This window comes from Rhinatrema bivittatum, chromosome 3 (assembly GCF_901001135.1).
Source record: "Rhinatrema bivittatum chromosome 3, aRhiBiv1.1, whole genome shotgun sequence".
Classification (NCBI taxonomy): domain Eukaryota; kingdom Metazoa; phylum Chordata; class Amphibia; order Gymnophiona; family Rhinatrematidae; genus Rhinatrema; species Rhinatrema bivittatum.
In genome coordinates, this window is record NC_042617.1 from 17132884 (window position 1) to 17147489 (window position 14606).

The 14606-nt window shown below is 50.0% G+C and overlaps 1 protein-coding gene across 1 annotated transcript in view; it reads right to left on the reverse strand.

Annotated features, from left to right (window-relative positions):
* Positions 1-3205: 3205 nt before the first annotated feature.
* The window catches only part of KCNK5 (potassium two pore domain channel subfamily K member 5), a 52500-nt gene continuing 41099 nt past the window's right edge, over positions 3206-14606 (reverse strand). Inside the window, 5 exon segments of the mRNA XM_029592926.1 lie at positions 3206-4114; positions 5842-6010; positions 7521-7558; positions 7561-7686; positions 9581-9692. Coding sequence (XP_029448786.1) covers positions 3327-4114; positions 5842-6010; positions 7521-7558; positions 7561-7686; positions 9581-9692 — 1233 coding nt within the window. The 3' untranslated portion in view covers positions 3206-3326.

Genomic DNA, 14606 nt, shown 5'->3' on the forward strand with positions numbered 1-14606 from the left:
CAGGGTGAAAGTGGAGTAATCTAAGGAAATTTCTTTATAGAAAGAGGTGGTTGTATGGAACAGCAGCCACGTGGAGGTGCTGGAGATGAGGAGGAGCATCTTCGAAATTCAAGAAAACCTGGACAATGACAAGAGGACTGCTGAGGGAGAGGAAGGGGCTGAGCCAGACATGTGGATGGGGCAGACTGGACAGCCATATGGTATTTATCTGCCTTCATATTTAACGTGTCTTTGATCTTTAAGTAGTGAAGTACTAACTTTTGGCAGGTTAACGACAAATGATTTAACAAAACCAAATGTCGATATTTCCCCCGCAGAATAGCAACTCTTTCAACTAAAAAACTCGAACAGTCACCGAATACGGTCTTCTCCTACAGAGCAGCACAGCTTTGAGTCCCGAGCACTGCCGCTTACTACCAAGAGCACGAAGTTGTCAAAACACAAGGCCTCACCACCTCCAAGACCTTCGCAGGCCACCGTAGGAAGGAAGACTCCTATTAACTATGATGCTGTATTTAAACAAAGTAACAAAAATGTTAGGTCAACAGATGTATTGAAATATTTTAAATTATTTCAGTAAACATGTAAAGAGAGTGGCCTTGGCTTTCATTTTAATAATGAAGACTGGACACACTATTATATGGAGTGTTTTGTTACTTGTAAAACTGCTGCACTTGGACAGACAACAGCAGCGTAGCTGCACGTCGACCTGCTGCTTTGTTATGAGTTACCTATCGCCAACCCGTCCCTAGCCTCTAACAAATACACAGAGACCTCAGATACTAGGCAAAGCCTTCAGTGCAGGAAGGCCCAGCTTTCAGGCACCTGGAGTCATAACGAGAGGCAACCCGAGGCCACCACAACCTCTGCAGAGCCAACTACGCTACTCCCTCACTGCAGGAATTTAAAGCCAGCGACAACCAAAAGTTGAATCCTAAATTCCAGCAGGAAGAATTAAATCATTTTGGTCCCGGAGCAGCGATCCCAGTCAGCAAAGCACAGTACCACTTTTGCAGATAATCTGAACTATCCTCCTTCACGTTGAGTGTTACCATAGCTGCGGTTGGATTACAATAATTGTAAGAGGTGCAGATGGTGGCGGGACAAAACAGGTTAAGTGTTTTCTTCTGTCCCCAATCTATAGGAAGTAGGGTGAAACATGCCAAAGCAGATACAGATGTAATGGAGTTAGTCCATGATTTCCCCCCCCCCCCACAACTTGCTTCTTGTTCCTTATTTCCACAGTCAGAGAGACTAAACAGGCAACTTTGCTCGAGGTGAGCCCAAAAAAAAAAAAAAATAGTATGGCTTTGTTCTCCCTTTTTTGTTAGATAATTAAGAATATTTGTTTTTTTTCTGAAATTATGCCTATTTACCACTGTAAACATGTAAGTACAACAGCAGCAGCATTAGAAGTTATATAATCCAAACCAAACAAAAAACACACATGTTCCTTCTGGAGTGAACAGAAAGTCAGAACACTGGCCCAGAACAAAGTCCTACTCGAGTTTAGCATAAGCACATCTCCGTGGAGGGGACTGTTAATAAATCCCCTTTAAATGTAATAAATCACTCCAGCACGCCTGCAGACGGGTGAATGTTTTCCAAAGAATGCCCCACACCGTGGTGGAAAGAAGTTATACCCCTGAATTAGGGGACACCACATTTTCCGGGATAAATTAGGTGCCCTGAAGGGGGAATCCAATTAGCCAAGGAAAGTCCGCACAATGGCAATCCAGGGCTGATCAGGTCCCCTTCCATATTTTACGGCTTTCACAGTGGACGGGTCCTCAACGCCTCCAACCGCACAACTGGAATAGTGATCCTCTGTCCCTCCCTTCTAAATGTGTGGAGCACAACCAGGTCCACAGGGCGAGAGAGAGAGTCCAGCATGCTCCGCACTGTCCGTGCCCTGGATCAGCCCATACTCGCCATCCTAAAAAGATTTATGTGCTCAGGCTGCCACCATAAACTCATCTCACTCAAGACAGGCTCGGGCCTACTCCCCAAGCTTTACAGTTCTCCTCAATGGGTTCAGAATTACAGTGGAAGCTCAAGATACAGTAAGGTTACCAGAGCAACAGAAAACAAAACACAACATCTTCTTAGTTTGACAATCAACAAAAAGGGTAAAAAAAAAAAATGCACGCATTAAGACAAGTGAATTCCTTTCTAAAAACAATAGAAATCCAGAGCTCTCTGGATTTGCCTCTGTGCAGTCCTAAACATCACCAAAAAGTTCAGTTTAACATTTAAAAAAAATAAAAAAAAAATAAATTGGCTACATCATTCTGGAGTTACAGTTAAGTCATGGAAACTGAAACATGTTCCAGCTTCCAACCAGCTCCTTCGCTGGTCCAGCAGGATGAAACAGACCACAACTTTCTTTGCCAAATCAAATAAAATCTTTTTAACATTTTTTCTGAAGCTCAATTTGAACTCTTCGTACCAAGCAGGCCCCGGCTGAAGTCTCTGCAGTGGGATGGGAACGCACCCAGGCAGACCCGTGGAAAGCGCCTTCGTGTTACCACGTCCTCTGAAAAACGGGACTCGCACCCAGAGATCCACCACAATACGGCCGTCTCCACTGTGGATCTCAACCACAGGATGCAGACAAAGCCCATCACGCACCCGCCGCTCTGCTTTCACAGACAGGACAGTGAACAGTTCCTAACTTCTTGTGTGTAAAGAGGAGAGGATTTTTCCTGTCGCATGCATTCACTCTGTTTGCAATTTGATCACAAGAGGGTCCCCCTGCTTCCCTCCACCACCCTTTTCCCGTTCTCTTTCCAAACTCCCAGAGCTGAATTTTGGCCTCTGAAGATGGCCATGAACAAAAAATTTGTTTTGACAGATGAATCTCAAAATGAAGGCAATGAAAAGCATTCAGCAACAAAAAAAAAAAACAAAACAAACCGCATCTTATTTTAAACCCATGTCCTCTCGGACTGTGCGTACTCATTCAAATCTCACAAAAATTTCCCATTGAAAAGGATAAAAGTACAAATCGTTCCAGTGTAAGCAGTTTCTGCTTCATGAACTCCAGATTTCCTGAAGAAATCTTGCGGAGCCTTCAGTCTTAACATGGAGTCTTGTAACGGGTCCTGAAAAGCAGGCCGAACCCAAGCAAGTCTTCGGGCAGAGTAAACGGCATGTCTACGGGATGGAATGCGATCCTACGAAGCTCAGCTGGATGGAGTTTCATTTCTCTTCGGGAAGAAAAGTCACCCCGTTTCTCTTTATATCGGCTCATTCCCAGAACACTTTTTAGCACTAACCCATCATCCCAGGGAGCAGTTCCCAAGCTGCCTCCTGGGCAGCGCGTTTCACGTCTCGGCATTGGCATTGTTCACATTGTTATACTCGTTCATGAGCTGCTCGTATGACACAGACAGCTCCGTCTCGTTGCTGGAAAAAGAGGATTCGTCTGTACAAGTGTCCATGTTTTGAGGAGCCTTGGATTCCTCCCCATTCTCCTCATTGGAGGACTTGGATTTCTCCTCATCTTCCGATAAATCTCCTTCCTCATTTACAAAATGTATGTTGGTGGTCTCAAAGATCAAAGGTTTGTTGTCCCTGGAGTCCCAGACCTCCCCCTCTTCTTCACTAATACGGTCCAGCTGGTTTATAAATATTTCTTTGCTATTGAGGGGTCTCATATCATTTTGTTGTGCAAACCCACTGGAGAACCTCACCTCATCGTAACTATACCCATTGTTCTTGGTGTACATCACCAGGAGGTCTTTGTTCGTCTTTTCTGCCTTTGGCTTTGTAGTCCCTTCCCCAGTGATCGTTTTCTCACCACTAGTTTTTAGAGCCTTCTTGCCAATCTGCTTGATAAGATCATTGTAGGTCTCTTCCTTCTTGGATAAGAAGCGAAAGATGTTCACATCTTTGGGGTTGGTCCTGCGAAGGGCTTCTGTTTTCTTGGAGCGTGGATCCATGTCACAGGATTCCTTCCTTCTCTTCCTTCGTTTCTTGATTGCTTTGTGGACCTCAACAAACATGCTGACTTTCCAGTTGACAAAGAGGGAAAGCCAGGCAAGGCCCAGGTAGATCCAGATTTCCACAAAGTATCTATACAGCACGTTATAGTTTATGGCTGGGTTCACACCTAAAAGAAAGAATTGCATAATGGTTTAAGAAAACCTAAGATATAAATACATAGATCCTTGTCAAGCAGAAAAGTTAGATATAGACATTATATGTAGTACATGCAGCCCTACCTTATCTTCAAGACTAGCTCTAAGGAGTGTGGGCCCCACTACTTTGCCCCTGCCACAAGGTTGGAAAGCAGGGTGAGGAAGAAGTCATCCCATCTCTTGGACCCACTGGAGGCGCCTCCATTCCTATGGCACCTCCTAGCCCACCAGATCTGAAATCAGAGGTGGCTGTAACAATGTCTACCCTTACCCCCCCCCACATGGACAGTCCTGCTTCTCAACATCATTCCTCAGACCCAGCTCTCCCTCCCCCCCCCCTCACCTCCAAATCCACCTAATATCTGTATCCCTGGCTTGAAGGCTGCTCCTCCCACCTCCCAGGGGTCTCTCTCTCTCACTTCCAAACTCCTGCCAGCAGAAGGGGGGGTTGGTGGGTTTACTGCTTCTAACCTGCTGTTTGACTGATGGGGGGAGGCAGAGGAATCAGTGGCAGCCAGGCTACAGCGAGGGAGGGATGCCTCTCACCTCCTTGGCTCCAGTAAAGCGTTCCCTAGTAGCTATTCTTCGTCTCACAGTGCTACATCAGGAAAGAGAGCAGTGATAGCAGCAGCCCTGGGTCACAAGGAAGGGGTAGACGCAACCTAATGGGGCAAGTGGGAGTGAGGGGGGGGGGGAATAGACAGAGCTACTCCAATGGAACAGGGCTCCCAACGCAAGGTGCCCAGAGCAACGGCCCTGATTTGTCCCTCTCTCCACTTCCCCCACCCCGGGATGGCCCTGCCTGTTTGACCACTCAAACAGATGATCCTTCCATGTCTATAGATCAAGTTTTGTGTATTCCTTCACCAAGGTCATTTTCCCTCTCAATGACCAGCACTAAGCATACCATCATCAGCATCAATATTATAATGACCACTGTACAAATTACAACCCATGTTTTAGGCCCCTGTGTCAAACACATTGAGAAAGTTGGCTGGCCCTGTGGTAGTGCCAAGCAGAAGGTCCCTGGTTCGATCTCCAGAATAGAGTCTTCTGCTCCCCGGGTAGGTTAGGGATGCTGCAGAGGCAGCGTTCCCAGCCCCCTGGTGGGGAGGGATTTGTGGCTATTGCTCGAGTGGGATGCCTGGGTTCAGGGCCCATGGGGGCAGGCTTCTGAAAGGAGCCCTGGTTCGTGGCTCTGTGGACTTGACCATGGGCAAGTCACTTTGCCCTCCATTGCCTCGGGTACAAAACTTAGATTGTAAGCCCTCTGGGGATAGGGAAATACCTTCATGTAATCCGCTTTGACGTGCCAAAAAGTGCGAAAAGCGGAATATAAAACAAACAACATCTAAAAATCGCCAGATCAGGTACATTGTGGGATATATAAAATAGGAGGGGGGGGGGGAGAATCCCCAGGTAGTTGTTAATGAAGGGTCTGGGCAGCAGATCCCAGTCCTGGAAGTACAGAAGCGCAGGAGGAAACTGCGGGGGGGGGGGGGGGGGGGGAAGCCCCCCACCCCGGACAACCTAACCAAGGAAGGCTAAACGCCCGATTCATGAGGAAACAGCAAGGTGCAAAATGAAGGATTATAAACTTGGGTCTCTCGATTTCCCAGCTCCTCGGTACTCTGCCACCCCCGCTGAACACAGTTCTCCTACTGCCGCTTCTGAGAAGGAAAGAAAAATGTATACTAACCAGCAACATAATCCCCAAATCCGATGGTGGCGATGGTGATAAACGAGAAGTAGAGGCCTTCGATGTAGTCCCACTGCTCGGTGACCATGAAGATGAACGGAGGGATGAGCAGGTGGACCAGCAGCCCCCAGAGAATGAAGATGGCCGTGCAGATGATCTGAGCTTTTCTCTGTAGGGTTGGTAGAGACAGAGGAGGTGGTCAGTGGCAGGAGGTCTCAAATAAAGCTGCTCTCTCATTTGCCCAACACAGGACTACTGTCAACTGAAATACAGTAACATAACTCGAGTGGAGGGTTTTAAAAAAAAAAAAAAAATCAGCTCTATAAGGAGGGACAGAAAATATTTCCCCAGCCAGCTAAAATCCCCGTTTTCCCATAAAGAATGGCTTTTCCCATGGTTTTCTCTAACTACAGCATGCACGGTAGGGAGGCCTGCACGCTCTTTCAGCCTGGCAGGGGCTTTCCCCGGCAAATGATTTTCAAACTGATCTTAGAACAGCACCGGCGTTTCCCGACCCTGTCCCGGAGGCCCACCTCGCAGGATAGAACAGCACCAGCGTTTCCTGACCCGGAGGCCCCACCTCTCAGGATGTCCTTAATGAATAGGCAACAAGAGATTTGCTCACAACTGAAAACCCAGGAGATGGGAACCTCGTGCGTATCCACTGGGGCCATCCTAAAACTCCCAACTGGCTCGGTGGGCCTCCTGGACAGGGTTAGGAAAACAAAGCCAGTTACTGGTGCGACTGATCTCTCCTGCTAACGTGAGCCTCCGACTGAGTGAAGCCACCGGTAACGGGAGACGGTGCGGCCTAGAGGACAGAGCAGAGAACTACGTGGCAGGAGAGCTCTGGAGTCCACGGACTGCAGTACCGGGGAGAGTCACCATCAACCTGCACCGCAGCTGGGGGAATATTAATCTTACCCCTATCCTTTGGAAGCTGCTGTGCAGACCAGGTACCAAATGGTGTAAGCTAGATTCCTCATCTGATGAGGCTGTGTGCCTTTTTCTCAAGTGATAAATTAGTAAAGCCGGGTAATTCGTTGACGGATGGGAGCTGTGTGTGAATTAATTGCTACTGCTTATTCAATTCTTGTTCCCACAGCTCCCCTAATTAGAATTCTGATTGTTCCGTCATCTATCACGGCAAACTGGTTCAGCAGGTCAGACTGCATGGCTTGGTGGGTCACCAGAAAGCGATGATGCAAGGCACAGCTTTTTTTCTTCTGCATGGATTACAAACTGCAAGGAGCGGCCCAGGATTCCTCCAGTGCAGCACCTCAAGAAGAAGTGTCGCGTTCCCAGAAACTGGGATGATGTGCGCCCAAGAGCCAGAGATAAAAAACTGACCCCTCATCTTCAGGATGCAAGGGCCTTTAGGAGTTTGGCAGAGTCCTCAACCCTCAGCTCTGGAAAGCAGGAAGGGTTTTTAGAAAAATGGAAACTCTCCAGTGAATAAGAAGCAGAGGCTGGGACCAACCTGATGGTCCATACGGTAAATATATCCTAAGTGTTGTGACGTGACATTACACATGAAAGGCGGGCCATGAAGCGAGGAAGAGCTAGGAGACCTAGAAAAAGGACCGTGGAAGAGTTGCACGCCCTGCGCAGCCTGCAGTTTCCAACAGAGAGCAGATTCCAGCCCTGCCCAGGGCACACCCTCCAAGCTGCTCGCTTACCAAGCTCACGCCTCTCTTGGTCAGGAACTGCCCCAGCTCTTGGCCCGGCCACCGAAGAACTTGCCCAGAGCGCTGATCCACGTCAGGCAGAGGGGGACCCCGAAGAGCCCGTAGAATACGCAGAACACACGACCCGGCGAGGTCTTTGGAGCGATGTTCCCATAACCTAGAAGCGGGACAGGGAGCGCATCGTGAGACAGCAAGCAAGCCCTTTTCTCCAAGTACTTCCCTTCCAGTTACAGAATCAGACCAGAACACGCAAAACAAGTAAGGAAAGACCTGCAGAGAAATTCATGCGATTGCTTTTATTCCCCCTCCCCGACTTAACACGTTACGTTGATTTAAGTCCAGCCCCACTATTGCCCCTAAGCAGGGCCAACGTTGGGGGGGTGGAGGGGCCAATTGGAGCCTTGAGACGCTCCTGCTGCTGTACCCAGCCCCTCGACGTCTGACATTTCCCCTTCTTCAGGCTCACCGGTGAAGCAGGAGCTGCTGTGGCTCATGTGCAAAGGCATCTGTGCTGGATCCAAGAAAAGAAGGAGTACAGTACCCGCCTCTCTCTCTCCAATCTTCGGGGCCCCACTGCTTTTCGATATCTTGGTGGGGCAGGCTGCAGTGCACTCAGTGGCCACAAGGTGGCAGCATTACCTTTTATAATACGATACTGCCACCTTGTACCAGCAGTGGCCACTGCAGACCCCCTGCCATTTTTATTTTTTTGCCTGTGTTTTCCTTATTTCCATCTTTTTAAGGGTGGAGAGTTTTATATGATCCTGATCGTACCTGGAAGCATAAATCAGTCTTGATTCATAAGTGTTATGGAGGGAAAGTTCTTTCAGTTTTCTAACCTTTATATCCAGATACATGGCCCTGAAATTTCAGTTGCTGTGGGTTGAATGGCTCGGGAAATAAATGTGCACACAGACAAACCAAATGCACAAGTGATTTTATATTTTTAATGAAAGCAGGAAGGAAAAGAATTGCAGGGCAATTCTCATGGAGGTGCTTTTTTTTTCCCCTCTCCTCAACACTGATTTCTGGGAAACTGTGTTTCCCGTTGGCCTGTGCAGGCCGCAGTCCTCGGTGTCCACAGGGTATCAGTATCATCTGTTACTGAACAGGGCACTGCCACCTTTTGGCCAGTACTGGTACTGCAGCTGAGAAAAAAAAAAAAGTATTTTCCTCAGCTTTCAGCTGGAGCCATGAGGGTCCTGGGAAATTCGCTCGCTTTCTAGTTTTTATACACATCTATCCTGAAAGTCAGGATGCTGCCTGTTCAACAGTTTGGGAAACCATGTGTATGTACGAAAATATGTCATCCCCCAGCCCACCCCCGTATTCAGCTAAATCTCTAAGTTTTGGGGGGGGGAAATAATTCTTCTAGTTCCTAGCTTATTTTGTCATACCAGTCCTGAACATTAGGTTACTGTAGGTTGAATTGTTCTCATAAGATAATGCACACACAGAACAGGCAGGCAAAGCAGAAATACAAGATTTTTTATCAAGATAAAAGCTCCGAAAAAGGGAAGGGCGTCGTACATGGACTGTGCAGATATTAAGTCAGTGCTGAAAAAATGTTTCTACCGTCTCCTTTCCTGCTCCCTTTCCAGAGTTACATCTAGTTCACTGTGCGGCAAAGTCTGATTCTCCTTGAGCACTGGAGAGCTAGCCCTCACCTGGCCAGCGCCTCCACCACTGAATAATGGCGGCACGCGAGATCCAGTGGCGGCAGCCTCCGTCAGATCACTGTCCGAGCCCAGGCATTTGCAACGCAGCTCCCGCCAAGGCTCCAACGAATCAGAGTTCTGCGGCACAACTCGTCACAGACTTGCGACAAGGACACAATATGACGACATTTTGCTCTAAGCCACCAATTTAGATGCCCAAAAGTCTCAGCCAACAAATCCTGCCGACGGGGGAAAGAATAGTTACTGCAATTTTCTCTGTCTGAGCCACTGCATGGGTGGCACGATCCAGCAGCGGGATCCTCCTCTGCGAGAAAGCTGCTGGACTCGTTCCTCCGCGTGCAGCTTTCCCCCCTGATGTGTTGGATCGCTTACCGATTGTAGTAATCACCGTTGCAGCGAAGATGACCGCGTTAGGCCAGTTCCAGTTGTTGAAGGTGGAGTTGCCAGTAATGGTCACTCCTTGCCCAGCAGCATCGGACACCACCTGCAGGGAAACAAGAGCAACAAGGAAATGAGTGACCTGGGGCCGACCTGGCTCTCACGCCAGAGTCCACCAACAGCCCAGCTTAAGAATGGCCCACTGGCGTGAAACGTGCCTACAAGACCCTTAAAAAGCTCAGCGTTATTCGGGGAGCCAAAGTAACTAACAGTGGCTTAGTGATGTCAACCCAGAAACCCAATGCCTTTTTACTGTGAGTAACACAAGGGACTTTCCAACCAATAACCCGCACCCGCTGGGGCATCCTGGCAGCTCAGTCACCGTGCCACGTGCTGCCACGCAGGAGACCTGGGTTGGATCCCTAAGCCCGGATCAGAGGACGCTACAGAGGCAGAGTTTACAGCCCCCCTAGGGCGGGAGAGAGAGAGAGCGTCCTAGCCAGGTGTGCAGGGGTCATGCTCTGGGTTCCAGAAGGAGCTGCAGCCTGCGGCGCCCGCCAAGGACGGTCGCGGCAATCGCTGGGCGAGAGAGAAGGTGAGGGTCGGAAATAAGAGGTGGCGACAGGTACAATCCTAAAACTCCCAGAAAAGTCTCAAGCCAGCCACCACGGTCTCATCTGTCTACAGAGGCTTTCAGCTCGGGAGGTGCACCCTGCAGTGACCTCTGCATTCAGGGACAATTCATCAGCAGAAATCTGACCAAACATTGGGGGGGGGGGGGGGGGTCCCCCTCTTATTCTGCATCCAGTGTTTAAAAACGGTGAGAATGAAGCCAACCCCCTCCCCGAGGGTTAGGAGAAGAGGAAAGAAAGACTGAGCCACAGTTTACCAAGACATCTCCTCGTTAAAAGGACTTCAATTAGAAAGGAGAGTCTGCCATACCCCATGCCAACGACGATGAAAGAGACAGGGGGGGGGGGGGGGGGTGCTTTGTTATTTTGTTGCTGTATTGATCGACTTCATTTCTAAAAATTTTTCTCTTTTAAATGTTAGGAACCAAGGGCCAAATTGTAGGTTCCCAGATGCCGAGCTCCTGGGATTCTTCCAACCTTCAACGGATGACTAAGTAGTGGGCTAGTCAGGCCCCCTTTAGGAAGGCCTAATCAAAAGACGCTGGTATTTCATTTCTGAAAGCTAGAGATGCAATCTCGAGCTAACGCACCCACTTCTCATACATCACCACAGTTCTGCCTCCTATGTACTCGGTGCCTTGCTACTTTATGGAATCCATGTTGGGCCTAGCTTTAGACAATGCTTATAGATAAAATATCTGCAGTCCCCCCCCACCCCCCATGTCCCTCTAACCTCCTGGGCTCTGCTCCCCTCAATACTGAAACCCTAGTGTCCCTGTTTCTTGCTGGGCCCTTTAACTCTGTTGCAGAAAAGCGGCAACAAGGAGAAGCCCAGCTCAGTGGCAGGTGATCGCACTGCCTCCAGGTGTTTATCTGAGGTCCAGCGGCCTCGCTCAGCGGCTCCCTCAGCCAAGCCGCTGCACCCTCTCCACCTTGCTTCTCCCTGCTGGTTTGCCAATTCCTGCTGTGTCAGGCCTGGAAAGCGATATTTATACTTCTCTGGGTAGGAAACAGTCAATATTTAGACTTCGATAAAAAAAAAAAAAAGACTTTTTTCAACAAACCCTACCAAAGGCCTACCTTCTGCAACACACGTCTGTGCACAGAACACTTTGGAGGCAAAAAGAAACCTTCTTATTAAAAAATGAAAATCAAAAAGCGGCGCAAGAGGCAGGTAGTGCTTAATGTGGTGTCGTGTCCTCCTCCGGCCAGGACATAAAGCAGCAACAGCAGGACTGGAATCAGAGGAGCAGCTTCCGGACAGCTCCGTGTGCCTGAAGTGCTACTCTCCAGCAGCTCTTATCACCAGCACTCTCCAATAGCCCCTTGGGCGGGCTGGAGACGTCTCCCGAGTAGAGCGTTGCACGAGCATCCTGCCCGGATGTGTGAGCGAGAGAGAGAGTGAACAGACGAGTGTGCATCCTGCTCCATTTCCCCTAAGGACTGGGCTGCTGTGGGCATAAAAACACACAGGCCGATACAGTAAGGTGCGGTAGAAAGAGGTGCGTTAGTGCCGGGCGCACCCGCGTTTGCCTCACGCACAGTTCGGATCACCTACCGCTCGATACTGTATTTAAATGGCATGCAAATGCAAGCCGCGTCCAACGCGCGTCCATGAAGCGCAATCCATTTTACTGTATAGGCGCTATACATCCCCCAGCCCCTGCTCACCTGCCCTGGCCGCGTCCATGGGTGCCGGTCTCCGTGGCAGCCCCAGTCCTCTCTCCCCTCCTCCCGGGGGCAGCCCCCCGCGGCAATGGTGAATGGGCGCACGCCGTGACCTCCGACCTCCAGCCGGGCGCTCAGGTCAAGGCGTGCGTGCGTTCATGCACCCTCGCCGGCGGGGGCTGCCCCCGGGAGGAGGGGAGAGAGGACTGGGGCTGCCACGGAGACCGGCACCCATGGACGCAGCCAGGGCAGGTGAGCGGGGGCAAAAAAATTTGCCCGATCCTGGCTCTTGTCCCTGGGGGTGAGGGGGTCGTTTGCCCGTGAAATTTCGTCTCTCTGACCTGACGCTCCACACTAACGCAGGGGTAAGGGTAGGCGGTAAGTTAGCAGGTTAAACGTGCGGCAAAACTGCAGGTTAAAAAAGCGATAATCGGGGCGCGCGTTGCTGAATGGGAGGGAATAGCTAATCCGATCGTTTACATCTCATATACATGCCGCGGGCGGAAAGGGTTACCCGTAGATTTAAAGAGGCGGTAAGGATGAGTTTAAAAGGGACAGTGAATCGCGGGTTGGACTAACGTGGGCAAATTGTGAGTAGAAAGCGGGTTAGAAGCAGGGTAACCGCGGCCGCACTTTACTGTATCGGCCTGATTGATCGGCTTTTTGCATCAAAGAAAGCAGCTCTCACTGGGTAACGAAACCAAAAAGACATTTCTACACACAACCCAATCCTTAGAGGGAGCTTTGCTCTCTAGGGAGTCGCAGTGGCTCCCCGGCCAGTCCATGGGGAGGGGGAGCGGCCTGGAAGGAAGAGAAGGTGAAGGCAATGCATGAAGCAAGGGAAGGAGGGAGGAAAAGAAATAAAGGTTCCCTGCTGGGGAAAAAGGAGACTGAGAAGAATGGGGTAAAGGAAAAAACAACAAAAAAAAAAAACCCCCAACACACTAAAAACAACAATAACTAAACTACAGAGCAGAAGAGGTGAACGAAAAGTCCCAGGCTCCTAAAAACACGCCCCTTTTTTCTTGCTGCTTAAGTTTTTTGAGTCTCTGCACCTCCCCAGCTTAGTTGTGTTTTTTGCACACTATTTTTTTTTTTTAGAAAAGCTCTCGATTGCGGTTTTACTCTCTCTCGTGCCGCTGGCCCCAGATCCTGAGGAGCAGAAGCGGCGCAGCACTGCCCAGAGGTTCACAGCTGGCTGCCAGGTCTGGGAGTGCCGGCCCCGAAGCGCCCAGCCTCCCGTCAGGCATTTAAGGAAAGCGAGTGCCCTGCAGCTCGAACCCGGGAAGGAGGGAGGCATCTTATACAGAGGGAACAGAAACCCATTACCTTCTACCTGTCGATACAGCTGCGTGACGGAGGATAGTGGGGCATGGAGAGTAGGGTGATCAGTGGAGTGCCTCAGGGATCCGCTCTGTGCCCGCAGCTGTTCAAAATTTTTGTGAGCGATATTCCAGAGGAGTTAAGAAAGATAAAGGGTTTGTCTCTTTGACGATGGTAGGTAGAAAGTCAGCAAGGTGTGGAACACCCCTGAGGGAGTAGAGAAAACAATGCAAGAGAGCCCGAGTGCTCAAATGCTTGGTACTCAAGATTTAATGCAAGATGGTGCCTAGTCCTGCCCCTGCTGTAGAAATCTGAGGGAGCAGGACGTCGGTGGAGAGGGGGGAAGGGGGTACAGAGGAGAGGGCGCGCCAACCAGGAAAGAGAGCTCGGGGTGGCAGTGTCCGATGATCTCACGGCAGCGGAGCAATGTGATGGTTGGAGCCGGAGGGATGCTAGAGTGCTTAGGGAAAGGGAGGAGGGGGAAAAACCCAAAAAATGTGATGGTGATGCCAGACACGGGTCATCGGTGGGACCTCACCCAGCACAGCGCTTCCACTTCTGGAGGCCGTCCTGAGCAAGGCCCGCAACAAAAGCCACACGAGATCAGGCTTGGGGGCCCAAGGGCCCGATTTTCAGAAGAATTCACCCGTGCACTTTACCCGTGTAAGTGGGATCTTGAAAACTGCTGCAACATAGCATTGAATTGTCCCTAGGATTTACCCGCCTTAAGTGGCTTTTTAAAGTTGCCACGATAGTCGTTACATTTATGCACGCAACGCCTCTGAAATCTCACCCGCATATCTAGGGGAAGAGGAGAGAAGGCGGGCGTGGAAATGGGGACACGACTTGAAACCTTCAAATACCTCAAAAATATACGTAGTGCTCAAGAAGCCAATCTTTGTCAAAAGTAAAGAAGAAGAGAGATGACAGGATGAGGCTCCAAGGGAGCAGGCTCAGGAGTAACAAAGATAAACTAAAAATGTTTCTTCATGGAAAGTGTGGTGAATGCATAAATGGCCTTCCCGAGTACGGTAGAGGAGACTATAAGAGCAGCAACTTACTTCAAGAAAGGCCCAGAGGATCCCCGGTCTACAGCAGTGCGCCAGAATACAAATGGGACAGATGAGAGGGGCATGACAGAGCTCTTCCCCCCCCCCCCATGTACCCCCGGAAGACAAGCAGAGAACGCACAGAACCCAAGGAACGAGCGAACGGCAGCGTCAGTGGTCTTTGCCTGTCCGGGGGGGGGGGTGGGAGCCGCTTTGTCTTATCTGAAGGCCACAGGCCTTGTCTCAGCCGCTCTCAGATGTCTTTTGTGCTGGAAGAGCCGGTCCCTACGGGCAGGCCCAGCTCTGAGCAGCACACACCACGTGGGACAGGCCGGATTATCCCCTCCG